The sequence below is a fragment of the Thermobia domestica genome, chromosome 7 (assembly GCF_964235325.1).
Source record: "Thermobia domestica chromosome 7, izTheDome1.hap1.1, whole genome shotgun sequence".
Taxonomy (NCBI): Eukaryota; Metazoa; Arthropoda; class Insecta; order Zygentoma; family Lepismatidae; genus Thermobia; species Thermobia domestica.
In genome coordinates, this window is record NC_137460.1 from 301,513,416 (window position 1) to 301,531,572 (window position 18,157).

At 37.9% G+C, this 18,157-nt stretch overlaps 1 protein-coding gene across 1 annotated transcript in view; it reads right to left on the bottom strand.

Annotated features, from left to right (window-relative positions):
• Window positions 1–18,157, bottom strand: part of LOC145691115 (uncharacterized) — a 465,209-nt gene that overhangs the window by 80,263 nt on the left and 366,789 nt on the right. The window contains exon 7 of the mRNA XM_081766826.1: window positions 8,906–9,107. Coding sequence (XP_081622952.1) covers window positions 8,906–9,107 — 202 coding nt within the window. The remainder of the gene's footprint in view (window positions 1–8,905; window positions 9,108–18,157) is intronic.

Below are 18,157 nucleotides of genomic sequence, written 5' to 3' on the forward strand. Positions count from 1 at the left end.
TCCAGAGGTGAACGCTCTTCCACTGTACCACCGTGCTCCCCTTATTACATTTGATGTGATAGGATAGAAGAGGATGAAAGTGAGTCAGGAGGCAAATTGGAGTTAATGGACGACATTAAAGAAAGAAAGAGAAAGTACTAGTGGGAGACCTAGAATATAGAACTTCCGTCTTCGTTGGCAATCAATAGACATAGCATTCATTAAGAAGATATTAATGTTCAGTAAATTTAAAGTTGCTTTATTTAGAATCCAATGTCCCTTTTAGCATCTCTAGGGATTGAATCCAAGACCATAAAGACAAAAAGCCAGACGGCTTCTCATGAGAATATTAAACTGAAGGGAGGAATGTAGAGACGTTTCTGGATGAAACCATTTGACAGCTTTATTTGTAGAAGACTCATGGTTCCGACATCACGGTCAGTGGTGATTGGCTGTCAGACGACTGAAACAAAGAAATGAGAAATGTCATAAGAGTGGCAGAGCACCTGGCGAGGGACAAAGGTTTGGCTATATTCATTAATGACAGCGCCTGCGACACACGACGGCTAAAATGGGAATATTTCGGCCTTCGTCCAGGGATGAAGAGGTTTTGACGCTCGGCTGTATTTATAACTGCTGCTTCTCTACCTGAAATATTATAGGAGGCTTCAACAACACATCAGCGATTGCACTCATATAACTGACTGCCAACATGCTCTATCTTCAGAGCGATTGGTTCTCAAAGTGCAGTCCTCGGTCCTGTAAAGCATCTTCCATTTGCGCTAATCCATCTACACTATTATATAAAAAAAACCTTGGTTCGATTCCCGGCGGAAGCTCATGTGGTTCGGATTCTACGTTAATCAGTAGGTCCCGTCTTATATAGCTTCGCTGCTGAAAGGGAGGTTAAACTCAAAATCAACTCAATTATTACATAAAAAGAGAGACGAAGACTCATTCATAAAAACCCAGGTCATATACCAATGTTGCTCGAAACATGACATTTGGCCATAATACTCCCTTTTTCACCAAGACAAGGGACAAGAAAGGATTTTTTCAAATACTTATCCTGAACTGGAATAAACAACAATTCATCCTCCCCCTGTAAATAGAATAACTTACGAACTCTAAGTTAGTGATAGAACCTTAAATATGAACTTCTTATTTAAAATAATTCAAAACATGATTAAGCATTTTTGAAAATCTTATTCTTAAAGGAGAAAGGAAACAAAATCTTTGAGTTTTACGTCCCTCGATTATGCCGTCTAGGCTAAGGGAGACGGTGATGATGAGAACCCCGAGAAACTCCCCCCACACGGTGTTTGTTCATCACAAAGTTTGCTTGGTTTGAGCTGGAATCGAACCTGTCACCCCACGCACCAGAGGTGAACGCTGTACTACGGAGCCACTGCGTCTCCAGAGGGAAAGGAACAATTTCTGATAATACTAAAATTACAGCTCCTTTATTTAATAAATAATGAATATGAGAATTCGTTTTAGTTGGATGTTCGAAATTCGGTGAATAAATTTCTAATTAAAAATGAATGAACATATGTTTCAGCGCTTTCTAAAGGGGGGAATGGGGGCAATGTTGAAATTAGGGGTTTTACATTTATTAAACTTTCACTCTTCCTGGGAAGGACACACACTTTTGTTAGTATTAAAATAAAATGTGTATTTGTCATACCAAAAGAAATTTTCCCTGCGTCATAAGCACCGAATGCTATGTCTGTTGATTGTAGCTACCCTCTCAGAAAGATGAAACTTCATTTTTGGGTTTACGTAGTAGAATCATCAATACTAGTAACAATTTTCGTTGTGTTCGAAAATGGGCGCAACGTAAGATGACCTAAAACTTAACATGGAATCTCAATCCCATGAGTTTTTACGGGGAATCCAACCAGCGTCTTTCGCATCAGAGATTCGTATAATCACGAAGGTATTGTGCATTTGCTGTACACTGGCTACGTAAACAATAGGAAACAGTTATTAACATGTCACAATGTAATGTATGATACGGACAGTTTTTGTCTGAAACATGTTTTTACTTTTTTTAAAAAAAGCTTTGTGTTAAATGTGTTAACAATTTTTATGTTTAGTTTGAGATGAATATTTTCTTTCTTTCTTTCCTTTTTTTAAAAAATATTTTCTCTTTACACGTTTCAGAGACTTGGACATTACAGAAGTTAGAGAAGAAATAGGGCCTATTTAGGGAATTTTGAAATGTGGTGTAGGAGGAAGATGGAGAAGATAAAATGGACGGAGAGAATAACAAACGAAGATGTTTTGAAACGGATAGGAGAGAAAAGGATACTTCTATCCAACATCATTCGTAGGAAGGCCAATTGGATTGGACACATCTTACGAAGAAATTGTCTTCTTCATACCGCTATAGAAGGAAAGATGGAAGGAAAGCGAAGAGTAGGGAGAAGAAGAGCACAATTGATCGATGATTTGAAATGTAGAAGAAAATATTGAGAGTTAAAGGAGGAAACTGACGATCGAGAAACGGGCAGAAGAATTTCCAGGGCCAAACCTAAAATACAGGGTGTCCAATATACAATGCAACTCGGAGTTTGGGATAGTAGAACTTTTGAACCAGAAGTGATACACAAATAATGGTAATATCAAAATGAAACCTTGTTCGTGAATATATTTTTAAACTAGGAAGCAACGATTGAAATACACTAGAAACCACACAGCGTTGCCAGATTTAATCGAAGGTGTAAATAAATTTTTCTGCAAAACACGTAAATTGACTCATAATTCATACGTATGGATGTTCTGTCGTTAATTTTGAGTTTATTTAGTTGGAGTAGCTTGGAAACTATGGACCAGAAAAAAGAATTTTTCATATACACCGGTAACTAATCGGATAAGGCCTCTGTAAGGGGGAACTAGGGAAATCGTAGTTTTTATAAATTAATATTGAATTGGCAACAGTGCTGATGTTTCAGTGCATCAAAAAGTGTGTTTAGGATCTGTCTACATTATGCAACTCCTGAAAACAACGGAAAAGAAACTTTGAAATTATTATGATAAAAGTTTTACTTACATGTACCCGGCAACACTGCTATTAATTTCTATGGGGCTGCTTAAAGCAAGAGGTACACAAGAACAATTCTCGAACTATACAGGACCTGGAAATGAACATTCGCAGTGCCATTGAGAACATTGACACTTCTACTCTTCGTAAAGTTGCTGTCAACATGGTGAAACGCATGAACCAGTGCTTGAATCAAAACAGGGAGCGAACACTTCCAGCAATCTGCTGTAGAGCTGACAACTCATTTCGTGTTGCCGGTCATAATAATTTCAGAGTTTCTTTTTCGTTGTTTTCAGGAATTGCATAATGTAGACAGATCCTTAACACACTTTTTGATGCACTGAAACATCAGTAATGTTGCCAAATCAGAGTATTAATTTATGAAAATTATGATTTCCCTAGTTCCCCCTTACAGAGGCCTTATCAGATTAGTTACCGGTGTAAATGAAAAATTCTTTTTTCTGCTCCATAGCTTCCAAGCTACTCCAACTAAACAAACTCAAAATTAACGACAGAACATCCATACGTATGAGTTATGAGTCAATTTACATGTTTTGCAAAAAAAAAATAATTTACACCTTCGGTTACATCTGGTAACACTGTGTGGTTCCTAGTGTACTTCAATTGTTGCTTCCTAATTTAAAAATATAACATAAACAAAGCTTCATTTTGGTATAACTATTATTTGTGTATCGCTTCTAGTTCAGAAGTTCTACTATCCCAAACTCCGGGTTGCATTTTATATTGGACACTTTGTAAAAGAAAAACCTCATTAGTCCCTGTCAAAAAGCAGAATGCTTCACTTCCAGAGGTGTGCCATACATAAGTGTGAAGGCTTGTACAAGGGGCTTGTGAGTTTGCCCCTTTGTGTGTGAGTAGCTATCAGAGCGAAAACGGCAAAACATAGCAGAAATAGTTTTTGATGGGGAAGTGGTCGACAGCTAACACACATACTCATTGCCGGAACACGTACAGCCTAATTTAGAACTTTCAAAAGTTAATTTTAATTGCCTTTCATATTTAAATGACGTAAATAAGGCTGTAGAAACTTTTTATCAATTAATTGACGACGTATTTAAACAATGCATTCCAACTAAAAAGAATCCCAGTAATAAAATCTTTCCTGTCTGGTTTAACTCAGAAATAATTCGAAAAAACAAACAAAAATCGTACTATCAGAAAAAGTGGAAGAACACAATAGACAACAATACATATTACCGTGATAAATTCTGTAGTTTAAGGACGGATGTAAAGACAAAAATTGCGAAAGCATACAAAGAATTCGTAGCTAACTCCGAGAATTACATAGCAGATGATCCAACAAACTTTTGGAATTTTATCAAAAATAAAACAAGGCATTTGATTAATGGCCCCCTTATGTATAATGGTGAAAGTCTACAGTGTAACAGGGATATTGCGGAGGATTTTGCACATTATTTTAAGTCTGTTTACAATCATGAACCTGTGAGTTATAACACTGATGCTCTAATGTCACACGAACCTAGAAGTATATCACTCGATATTTTCCAAATCACTGAAATAACAATATCAGAAATAGAACATGCCATTAAAAGGTTGAAATCTAGAACAGCGTGTGGCCCTGATGGTATCCCACCCTACATAATAAAGGGAACTATTGATATCATAAAACATCCTATACATATACTATTAAACATGTCCGTAAAATATAATGTTTTTCCAGACCGATGGAAAGAAAGCTTGATATGTCCTATTCCAAAAACTAGCAATGTTAAAAATATAGAAAGCTTTAGACCAATTGCAATTCTATCCCCATTTGCAAAAATTTATGAATATATAATACACAATCGCTTACTTAATCATGTTAGATCCAGTATCTCTGTATACTAACACGGATTTCTCAAGAATAGATCCACTTCAACTAATTTGACAATTATAACAAACTTTATAGCTTCAGAACTAGACAAAGGAGGGCAGGTGGATGTAATCTATACAGACTTTCAGAAAGCGTTCGATTTAGTTAACCACGACATTTTGCTTGAAAAACTAGCTCTTATGAATCTTTCTAAGCAAGCATTAGTACTTTTCACATCATACTTACGTGATCGTAAACAATCTGTAGCTTACAAAGGTCATATCTCCAAAAATTTTAATGCTACATCGGGAGTACCGCAAGGATCAAACCTTGGACCTTTATTATTCCTCATCACTATCAATAACATAACTAAGCACATCAAGAAATTGCATACTTTACTCTTTGCAGATGACTTAAAATTATATACTCAAATTAAATCACTTGAAGACTGTAAAAACCTCCAGGAAGACTTGGAAAATGTAAAACACTGGTGCCACGTGAATAAATTTAGCCTAAACATAACTAAATGTAAAGCTATTACATTTACTAGAAAAGGAAAATACATAAATTATGATTATACTATTGACGGTATAAATCTTTGTAGGCCGGAAACTGTTAAAGACCTTGGTGTTACCTTCGACCCAAAACTGACTTTCGCAAATCACATTGAAACTATTGCAAACAATGCTTATAAGAGTCTTGGATTTGTTTGTCGTGTAAGTAGAGACTTCCGTAGCCACATGACAATTTTGAAACTATATTATTCGTATATCAGATCCCAACTGGAATACGCTTCTGTTATTTGGACTCCTCATAATGGAAAATATATCCAAATGATTGAAAGAGTGCAGTGTAAGTTTTTGAGATTACTAATGTATAAAAAAACTGGAATGTACCCAGCATATATATCATACCCAGAACTAACAAACCATTTCAATATACCGACATTAGAGCAACGTAGGTATGTTAATGATTTAGTTTTTCTACATAAAATAATAAATAATAAAATTGATTGCATAGAACTAAGTTCTAATATATTTCTGCATGTTCCGACATCTAGAACGAGGTTAAGCAATAGTAGTACCATGTACTGTAAGAAAGCACGCACTGACATCCTGTATACATCCCCTTTATGGAGAATGAGCTCTCACTACAATAATATTGAAGAAAAGTGTGAAATGATAGACATATTCAATATGTCTGAAAAAATGTTTAGGAACACAATTTGTAGTATGATGAGCTGAGTTAATTAATGAAACAATAAACATTTCTGTATGTTTTTCTTCTGTAAAAATTATGATATTTTACCATATATGTAAACAAACACTGTAAATGGGCAGGACGCCTGTTGTGTTGTTGTTACAATAAATAAATAAATAAATAAATAAATAATATTCAACGCCCTTCCCTTCACAGCCGTGGAAATACGGTTCGAACGGTGATTGCTTTTCTCTATACATGTACATCTTTTACTTCTGTGTACATTTATGCATATTAACTTGATCAAGCAATGAATTCGTCTGTACGTATTTCGATTGTTCCCTGCCGTTAGCCCCCTTACACACACATCCATCGGTGGCACTGAAAATAGGGCTCCCAAATTTTTGGCTAAAATCCTGGGACACCCTATGAAAATTTACGGTATAGCCACAGCTATGTAGGGGTCTACTTACTTTTTGCTGAAATAGCATAACCAATTAAATAACAGGCAACAATCATCAAAAGTGACTAATGAAAGATCTCTTTAAAAAAAGATAAGAAATGTACTTTTAACTTACTGTTTTGAAAAAAAAATCGTGACAGCTGGAGTTCAGAATAATTTTGGATGCACAGATAATGTAAATCCAAGATTACTATCCCAGCTAAATCGGGACGTCTGGGAGCCTTAATTTATAAACACATTCCTGTGACCTTCAAACACGCATAGGGTGTACATTTCAGTTCCTGTAGCTTGTGTGTGTGTGTGTGTGTGTGTGTGATGGTAGTTGAAAAACAGTAACCTAACTTATGGAATAACCCTCGTCTCTCTCATATAATGGCATAATTAATCTACACCATACATAGTTTTTTCAAATTAAAAAAAAAATGAATAAATTTTTATGTATTTAAACAAAAATTCTTATATATAAAGGTAACCAACGAAATCCTGTCGCTTTTTCACCCACCACCTTCGAACATCGATATGTCACCTAAGACGTACCTGAAAGATCAAAAATAGCCTTCATCAGCATATACGACTTTCTGCTAACATTTTGGAAGGCCATGGAAATCATCGCGGTAGAACTTGGTGGGCCGTGAAGCGAAGAAGGTATCAATTGCATTTTGCACCTCTACTAGGGATTTGAACTGGCGTCCTGAAAGGTGATTGTCCAAGGAATGGAACAGGTGATAATCGGACGGTGCAATGTTCGGGGAGTATGACAGATGCAATAGTGTTTCCCATCCAAGACGCAGAATGATGTCCCAGGACATCCTAGCCACGTGGGCTTAGCATTGTCCTGTAACACAAGAACCCCTTTGCGATTCAGAAGTGCTAACTTCAGAGTTTTGAGTTTTTCTTGAACACGGCTCAACTGCTGACAGTACACAGTTGCATTGATGCTCTGACCAGCTGGCAGCAGTTCCCTATGGCAGTCCACCAAATACACAAGAGGATTTTGTTCTGGTGCAGTGCTGATTTCTACTGTTTTGGAACCGGTTCATGGGATGCTAACCAATGATGACGGCGCCGTGGAGCTTCGTACAGGACCCATCATCACATTTCAACACCCTGTCCAGAAATGGCTCTTTTCTGAGACGAGACAGCTCGCGTTGCCTTTTGGCCAGAAGTCAAATCATGTGGGACTCATCTATCCAACTTGTAGTGCTTCACAAGTTGATGGAGGTGCTGACGAATGGTTCTCTACTGACACTAAATTGTAGTCCCAGTTCCTCACATGTCTGGTCACTGTTCACCTTAATTACTGCTTGAAAATCTTCATTTTGTACATGTGTTGGTCTTCCGGCAGGTGGTGCGTTTTCGAATGTTTCGTCACCGTCGTTAAACTTATTAAACCACCGCTGCACTATTCGCGTAGTCACGACACTCTTACCAAAGGCCTGGCATATCTTCTCCCCCCCCCCCCCGGAGCGTCTTTTGACTCCAATTTGAGCTCGTATAGCATACACGCTCTTATGTTCCCATGTTCACTCTGTCTTTACGTAAGTTCACGGTATAACTGAACTGCCACAACCAGGTAGTATGTTGGATATACCCACACCAACAACTGACCTTGGCCTTATCTCCCTTCACGTTCAACTCATGGTATGAGGGCCAATTGAACACAAACCTACACAAAAAGCAACACTACTTTTTTGGTTACCTTTAGGCCCTATACTTTAAAAAATAACTTTCAATTTAAAAAACACTTAGTTTTTATGGATTTAAATCAAATTTCCTATGGACTTATTGTAAATTACTGACAAAATTTGTATGGATTTAAACAAACTTTCTTTCGATTTTTCAAGCCAAATGTTAGAAATTACAAATTAGATTTTTGGGCTTTCGGCATCTATGGCCATTTTAGCCCTTGGCGATCACACTATTCGAGGAAATGGAAGGAAGGAAGCGGCTTGGGACCTGCGTGTTAGGTATCATCCCGGCATTTGCGTGGTGTGAATGAAAAAAACTCAGGGAAACTTCACTCAGGGTGGTTGGCCTAAAAAATAACTTTTACACTTTTTCCATCGGGTATGTCTCTGAGAATTGAACTCGGGACCACTCGCAGCAAAGGCAACAGCGTTAGCGACTACGCTACGCGGGCCAAGTTCAAGTCAAGTGTAAAATAATACTTCATTTAGGTCGCCGTGCGTTAAATACCACGTATAAAATTTTGGGCAAAATATTCTTTGCTTTACTCTTATCAATACTAAACCATTTTCTTCGACGTTGGAGCAGGAGTCTATTAATTTGCTCTGGCATTATCTGCTAAATGCAATTAGCTCTTAACTCTAATGGAATGACTATAATTAATTGAATATGTTGTAGATAGGAGACAGAAACTCACCGTTCATATTGTACAGAGTGGGACCAAACATGTATCCTGGGTAGACGTACGTGGGCGCAGGGGGCGGAGGAGGGCCTGCAGGAGGCCCCATCGTGGGCGGGGCAACGGGGAACATCTGTAGTTGCGTTGGTTCCATCTCCTCTCGCGGACTACCAGGTGTTCCCGTAGACTCCGAACTCTGGGTTCCCTGAGGGCTGCAGTTCTAAATAAATAAATAAATAAAAATAAAAAATAAAAGAATATAAACCATTATAAATCACAGGTCTACTTATTACAACCTTAATTTAAAAAAATAGTTGACAAACTATATTTGTGTTTTAGCGTTGAACAAACAATCGATGCTCAGTATGAACACATTCATGATGTGTGTAGAGTCAAGAGTTTGTTAGTAGAATGAAAACTTATCGAGGTTCAGAGTGGTTTTTGAGTCAGAGTTTGTAAATAGAATGTTTTACGCTTTCGAAATGCGTTGCGAAGAAAAGAAATTGCCTGCTGAGATTTTGGTTTTCAATTTCAAGTAAGAATTATTGTTAGATCTGAAACTAATGAAATTACAAATAATTAAATTTCTGAGCTATGTGGGTAGGTCACCAGCTAATACATGCAAGGGAAATACTTATTAATTTATATATATAGTAATGAAAAATAAAATAGAACAAATTTTTGTTACAAAAGGCTCATTTCTGTAGTAAATTACGAGCATACACAGTAAAAAATGGTTGTGTTAATTCAACTCAATTTTAACACACGACAGTGGTTCCAGCGTGACTACCACTATGCGGTGTTAGTTCAACACATACCCCACGGTGTTGGCGTTTAACACAGGGGGTGTGTTACGTCTTTAACACACAACCGGTGTTGAGCCATGCCGTAAACGTTAATGAACCACAAAATTACTCCCCCAAAATATGTTAAGTCGCCTATATGCGTAATGTGTTTACATTATGCCGAGTCTAAACAAACACTTTAAACAAGTAAGAAAACGTACTCCAGTGGCGGGGAGGGGCCACGAACCACCAACCCTTCAATTACTAGCCGCGTGCTCTTGCGACTTGGCCACGGAGGCCATGAAGAAAACGTCCCTTGTAGAGGAATAATTGTTGAGGTCTTTTGAATTTGGCTAATCAGAGTGCTCCTTTAAGCCGCGTATATTCGACGATAACCGTGGGGGTGAGAAAAAATTTGCTTGCCATGTAGACCAAATTTTATAACAAAATGACGACTGTCTACTTATTTTATAGTTCTTCCATATTCACTTTCAAATTATCGGCGCCAGTTGCCATCTAATAAAGTTGATGCGTTTGTTGACACAATCTAGTACACAATCGCTTAGAAAAAGAAGCAATAAATGCATCAAATGTGGGAGATAATTTAGAACATCTAAATGGCACATGCCTAGCACATCTTGTGCTGTTAGAGTTTCTTCAGAAACATTATGTAAAACAATTGAAAACACATCGCGCGGTTTGCATTTTGAAATTTTGTGTATACCTGGATTTGTTTAAGTATTTCTTTCTACTGTGTTTATCTGTAGCTTCAATTTATAAGCCTTTATAATTAGATGTCCAACATATTTGGCAATCACGCAGAAAACAACACCGAAGATTCTACACTTGTGTTAATTTAACACACAGGCTGTGTGTCATTTCAACTACCGGCATTTGACACACAACTCCAAATGGAGAGTGAGTTATTCTAACCACTTATTTGTGTTATATTTTAACACAATCGTGTTAACACATAGGCATGTCGTTGAAATAACACAACGATTTTTTACAGTGTAGCCTACATTTTCAGAAAAAGAATGATAGTACTAGATTGTTTTAATAAGAACAGGAAAGATGAAGTGTAGGATCAAAATTTCCATGCTACATCAATCATTTCAATGTTTAACAAGTATAATTTTAATGAGAAAGTGTACAAACGTATGTTGAGTTGAGAAATTTGGGAGTCCGAACACGGTGAACCCCTCCGTGGGTGCGGCCCTGCACAAGTTACTGTGTATACGAAAAATGTACGTAAATCTGTTTCCTCTCGTGTTTCAATATGGATCCTGAAAGCGACAGACATTCCAGATACATCCTGAAATTGCGTTTTGCATGGGATTTCCATACATCCTGAATATGTACTCCATCCTTGCTAGTAACATTCGAACGTTCGTCTATTATCATTGTACTCTTTAATTCCAATTGGAGAGCCGGAGTCAGTGCAATCGAACTCTATTGGAGGCGACATAGGGTGGTGAGGAACAGTCTATACTGCAAGGGTTGATCTCGCATGAAGATCTGTGCAATGGGTTCAAGCCCTCGTCGTACTTTGGAGATCATCTTAATACTACGTTCTACTATAACTCCAATGTAGCAGAAGGAGATAAATGAACACTGGACTCAACTCCAATTAGGATGCGTACAATCTTGACAACTATACACTCAAGAAAAATGGAAAAGTACAGAACAAATATGAGCATCTCAATCTGTCAAGACATAGCCAAGTAGCCAAGGTAACTCTACGCTTGCATTCTAAAGGGGGAAAAAAAAAAGTAGGCGTTAAGCTGCACACTGACATTGGGTGATATCAATAAAACGGAGAAGTTACTCATTACGCCCAATTTTGAAGTAGTTACTCGCATTGGTATCAATAAAAAGAGAACTGAGCACTAGTCGTCTCGGCTGACCTCGAAGAAGCCCCGCCCTTTTGAAGTAACCACACCTCTATTCTCGAGCCGAGTAACTACTGCGCGTTTGATATCAATAAAAATCAAAGACTCTTCTGTGATGCTAGTAACTTCTCCAAATTTGTGGAGCAAGCTAAATAGGTGACTCCGTGCGAAATATGGCAGAATATATGATTGTTTTACTACGTAGAAAAACTTATAAACTGCATAGAAATGTTGGAAATGGAGATTACAAAAAGCATTATAAGTTTATGAAAGAAAATGTAGAGTGGTTAGCACAACATTTTTTAAGGAGAATCAACCAAAATTCCGGGTGGTGGACTACGTAATGATGAAAAGATGCGGGTTTTCTTCAAGGGCGCCGATCCTGTGGGGGCCCGGGCCCCCCAAAGCTCATGTGGGCCCCCTAATTATTTATGAATATACAATATTTGGCATAATTAGAGTGCAATTTGTCTTAAAATCCTGATATATATACCTTCTGCATCTGAATGCCCCCCCCTCAATTTAAAGACAAATCGGTGTCCTTGGTTTTCTTGCGTTACGTGAGTGATCCGGGATTCCAGGTCGGAATGTCAGGGGATTCTGGTGTGGCTCAAAGTACTGTCTATGAGTACCTGAAAATGGATTGTTTCCGGAAGTGTGCGTAATATGCAAACAGCAAAGGCAGAGTGGCAAGAACAATATACATTTCCGGGTGCTATCGGAGCACTTGACTACACACAAGTGGCATTAAAGAAACCTAGTATTTTGGAGAGTAATACGTTAATAGGAAGAGCTATTTCGTGGCTAAGCGGTTAGCGTACATGCCTTTGGCATAGGAGACCCGCGTTCGATTCCCGGCAGGAGCTCATGTGGTTCGGATTCCACGTTAATCAGTGGGTTCTGTCTCATATAGGCACACTACTGAAAAGGACGTTAAACTAATAATCAACTCAACTCAACGTTGATAGAAAGGGTGTATATATGAGAATGTATTTTGTTTATGTCAAGGCGAAAGGGGACACGTATGGTGTGGCAAACGCAATCAGATGGACGTGATTTATGACGTGGGTGGCTGGACTTTTTTAAAAAGAAAACAAAGGAGCCAAGTGTCTGATTTCGTTCTTAAAGCCAAACAATCTACAAAGACCTTGGACAACACGTGATATGCGCTTGTCGTGTTAATCTTGATATTGCTTTATTCCAATCAACATCCATCAGCTCAAATAGGTTCATCATTCCCATCGTTTCAGTATTACTTTCTTCTTTCCCGTTTTTTTTTTTTTATTTTTTTCTCCTTTTTTATTTTTGTTTTATTCTCGCTCGAATATTAAAGATTCTCTTTTGAATTTGTGTCTCAGTCGTAGATGTATTTGATATTTCGTTGCATTTCAGTGTAATTACCTTCAAACTTTCGGCTTTCCTTCGTTTACTTTCTGGTAACTGTGACTTTGAAAGTACCACTGGAAACTCTTTTAGAATATCCACAAATGCACTTTGATTGAAGCTATCGTTGCTACTTGCCCGTTTCATGGCTTTTAAGATACTACGCCATAGGTGAAAAACAACGAAATGACTGCGCCATGAATGGGAGAAATGAGTAATCACTTCTTTTATTGATACGACTCAGTGCTACGTGCAGAGGAAGCGCGAGTAAACGTTCATAAATCTGGAGCAGACTAGACCTGAGTAGTGGCTTGTTTTATTGATATGAAATTGAGGGAGGAGATTACTCCAGCTGTAGTTACTCCGATTCTCGAGCAGGACTTCTCAGGAGTAGTTACTTATTTTTATTGATATCACCCATTGGCTATTACAAGGCAATCAGATCGGAAACGCCTTAATTCTCGGTTGATCGTTCTATCATTCAGGTGTTTCCTAAATTTCAATATTTCACTGTTGTGAAAAAAAAAAGTAGAAATTCGGAAGCAAATCCCAAGGAGAAATTTATTTATTTATTTATTTAACAATCACCAGATACAACTCAGAGACCATTTTATACTGGATATCTAACAACAGCATTAACTATGGAAAGGATTTGGGAAGGTATTGGCCAGAGCCTGTTCAGTAGGTACCATCCCGGCATCTGCCAGGTAGGACTGAGAAAAGCACTGGAAAACCGCAGTTAGGATTGTCGGCAGCAGGAATCAAACCCACGACCTCCCGAATGCGAAGTCAACACTACCACTTGAGCTACTTCGCTCGGTAGGCGAAGGCGGTTACGTAACATGTTCCAATATCCCACATCACTAGCAAAAGACACTGAGTAAAAAGAACAAAAAATAATTCGAAAATGTTGGCTATAATTGTGCTTATAGACACCCTAGAATTTAATATTCTTCACAGATATGTGATATCAAATTAATATATTTTGCCATGTATTTCCAAGAACTGAACAGGCAGTAGCGTACGCAGGAATTTATTTCGGTAGAGGTTCAAACTCAATATGAGGGTATTTCATATTAAAATTCGTGAAATGGCCCCTAAAATTAGGCTAAATTTACAGAAAAGTTGAAATTTCGGGGGGTCTGGATCCCCAGGATCCACCCCTTGTACGTCCCTGTGAACAGGGGCTACTGCCCCCTGGCCCTTACCGCGGGCGGACACGTCTCCTGGCACCATAACTCTTTACGAAGCAGTAAAATGGAATTTACATGAAGCTTACTAGAAAAAAGGAGTTTACGGCCATCAGTGTAAGTTGCAGTGAATTGCTGTAACAACTGATAACCAGCAATTTGGAGCGAACGCCAAGTACTATTGTCGAAGAAATTATTGTTGCCGCAAGACATTACACGGCGTATAGGCCCGCAAGACACTTCAAACACCTGGGAAATTAGGTTCTGAAATGCTGAAGCACCCTACATATAGTCCATATTTCGCGCCTTCTGATTATCATCTATTGAGAACATTCAAAGTTGATATAGGAGATCGTCTATTTCCTTTGGACTTTGTAGTGAAACAAGCAATACCTAGATGATTGTATAGCCAGTAGGTCTAGTTGGTTTGTCGCCAAACACATTATTGTTGACTGAATGCGCGAGTGAAAATGAACCGCTGGAATAAGTGCATCTAAAAGCAATGAAACAATGTAATAAATAAATAAATAAATGTTCTTTTCCAGCCCCTACCGTTGTTTTGTAATACTCTACATAAAACGAATAGTTCTTTATTTACCGTCGTATTTGCGTTGGGGACATGACATTACAACAATCTCCTACAAATGTCAAAGTTGGAACTTACCACTCTGGAAGCTTGCCATACTAAGTTCACAGTACTATTATCTTGTAGAAACTAGAGTGCTTGAATTATGCTAACGAGGTTAGTATAACAAACATTGTAAAAGCTTACCACAGCAACCTTGAAATAATTTCGTTTTATAGAAACTACAATACTTGATTCGTAATTCTTATGTCAAGAAGGTTGTAGTGTTAAAAGCTTGTACCAGAATTAAGAAGAAAACTTTTTGTAGAACCTTCATATGATAATAACCTTGTATCTTTCGTGTACTCTTGAATCAAGCTAACAATTTTGTTATGTGAAATGTTCTTCAGGGTTTTATTTTGATATGTCAAGCATGCTGCAAGCTTAAATGATTGAATTCGGGATGAATCAAAGTGGTTAATTTATTGACCATTAGACCTACATAAAAATCTAATCAGCATATATGTATCTAAAGTTAATGGTATATGTAATACTGTATTAAATGGTATTAGAGGTTTGGAATTGATAAGGTACAGAACGTGTACCCTCTCTTCGGGCTCTGAGCAGCGTTACCTTCCTAAGATATGCGGAAGACACGCAGAAATCTCATTGCCTAACATAGTTGCCAGACCACAAGAATAAAAGGAATAAAAGCGAAGTACAAGAATAAACAGGAGGCAAAGAAACAATGTTGCACATGTCGTCACAAGAGCATTTCTTTTATTTACTTTTTGGTTTCGTTTTATTTATTTTTTTCTTGTTAGTTAGGCTGATCATCAGTGCATATGCGAGTGCCAAAGTTTATTCCAAGACAACGAACCAACCGAGAATAGCCAATAGCGTGTGCGATCCTTCGAGCAACACCTCTTGCAGTTGACTCATTGGCTCCTCTGCACATCAGCTGGGGACACGCTTATCTTCTTCCTCTCTGTCGATAGACAATTTGCAAAGACTGAATTTTGTAATTCCTTTAATGCAATCTTTCAGGTATTGATATGGTCGGCGTTTCATCATTTCGTCCGTCGATTTCGTTATTGGTGCTCCACGTCTAGTTTTTTCCTTTATCTTTTCTTTCAAGCGTTGGTCGATTTTGGGTTAGTGCATTGACTATGACACTATTTCGTGTTTCTCTACGCTAGATGAATGTTCTTTGGTTTTCATCTGCCTGGTTTTTATCGTCTTTCTCCGTTATCGTCCAGTATTGGCTCTCTTATCCAACTGCCTTAGTTGATTACTGAGACTACATAAGAGATGGACCTATAGTTTAATGTGGGATTCGAATTACATGACCTCTTCCAGCAAATCGATCCGGGTAACCGTTGCTAAAGGGATATACGGTAACCATATAACCTCGAAGGTCTCTCTCTGCTATCCTGGCTCCAATGTCTTTCTCCTCTTTTCCGTCCAGTGATACGTGCATTAAAAAAAATCCTTCAGCTTTACATCCCACGGTTATGCCGGCTAGGCTAAAGAAGACAGTGATCATGAGAAATGAATGAAATGGTGGAATCAATAAAATGGGAGGAAAAGGAGAACCACGAGAAAACCCACGAACACGGTGTTTGCCACCACAAAGCCGTCTTGGCGAGAGCTGGGATCGAACCAGGGACCCCATGTACCACGCTCTAGTACTGAGCTACCATGTCCCCTACATGCATTTCAAATATAAAGTTTTCTGCAAACTTTCGCTTTGATGTCAACTGCACTGCAAACCTGCTTTGGTATCTACAGGTGAAAAAATATGAACTTTGGTCTAGAAAGTCCGAAGAGACAAAATTTAGCAGGATTCTGTGCCACACACAAGATTTTCTGTACCTGGTTACGTACAGGTTTGTTACTGAGCCAGGTCCAATATGTACAGCCTCAAATAGACGGAAATGTGTATATTTTCTGTCAGATACAGAAAATCATGGTTAAAACACAGAAAATCATGGTTACATACTTTGACAAACATTATCTAGTTGTATACGGATACACAGTACAGAAAATCTGCACCACAACACAGATTGTAGTTGTGTAGTGGCAGGAGCAGCACCAGGAAAGCCGCCTGTAGTTGGAATCTACGAATTTTTCTTCTAAATTCGTTCGACTTTTCTCTCTGTGTAACATTAATTGTGTTCGCATTTAGCCCATGGTTCCTTACTTGATGAAACAAAAATGTCAATTTGTCCTGTTTTTATTATTAGTAATTAGTAAATTATTATTATAACCTATTCGTATATGTACATGTAATTTGTATAACAATGGAACTGCATTGTTTGAAACTGCATATCAATATCTGCACTGGTTTATGAGTATTCAGAGAAAGTGAAAAGTGCATCTATGCAAGCTGTACATGTTATAGTCGGTATTTGTTGTATCTTGCAAAACACTTATTATACTGTACAAGTGATATCGTAAGGAGACAAAACAGTTATCCAAGTAACACATTTTTCCATTGCACATTAGGTAACACCTATGTAGGTAGTATCATACGGAATTCCAGTGTCTCTTTCTGTCATTCCAATGTGGTCAACTTACATGATGATATCTTGTTCCCTTGACCAACTAAAATCTCCAATTGGACTGAATTACCGTGAGCATTGTTCCTTCGTAACGAAAACATTGAAAAGATAAGGAACAGGTCTGCCAGGAGTTGGAGATCCTTTGGTACGAACAGGGTGGCATTTAATATTTTGGCACACCTAGGTCCGAAGATGTTTGCCACCCTTTATCAAGACCAACAAACAAAATTTGAATGCAATATAAAATAAAAGTTATTTTAGACTTTTCTTTGTTTCAACTTTTTTAAACATAATTTTTTCTGCATTTTTATGTTGAATCTGCTGTAAGAAAGAATTTGTAATGTTACAAATTAACGTTTCTAAAATAAACTTACAGGAAATGATTAGTTTTAGTTTTCAATATGTACTAGTTCAATAATAAAAGAAAATAGTTTTAAATTTTTGCCCGTAATAGCGGAATATTCAAACATGAAGCTCCTCCACGTCCGAGAAGATTGTTCCTTTGAGCATATACAGAAAACGAAAAAAAAAGAAATGAAATCTTTAAGTTTTACGTCCCACGGTTATGCCGGTTAGTTGATGATGATAGATGAGTGAACTGGTGGAATGAAGAAAGTGGGAGGAAACGGGAGAACCCCGAGAAAACCCACGAGCACGGTGTTTGTCCACCACAAAGTACACACGGCGCGAGCTGGGATCGAACGAGGGACCCCAAGCACCGGAGGTGAACCACTGAGCCACCGCGAATTTGGAATTTGTGCGATAGTCTTGGAAGTTGTGTACACTTGCGTATGCCCATTCGTTATTGTATCTCCTTTTGGAATATGTGCAATTGCACTTTGGGAAATTATATTAGACGTATGAAAAAATATCAAAAAACAAATATTTTAT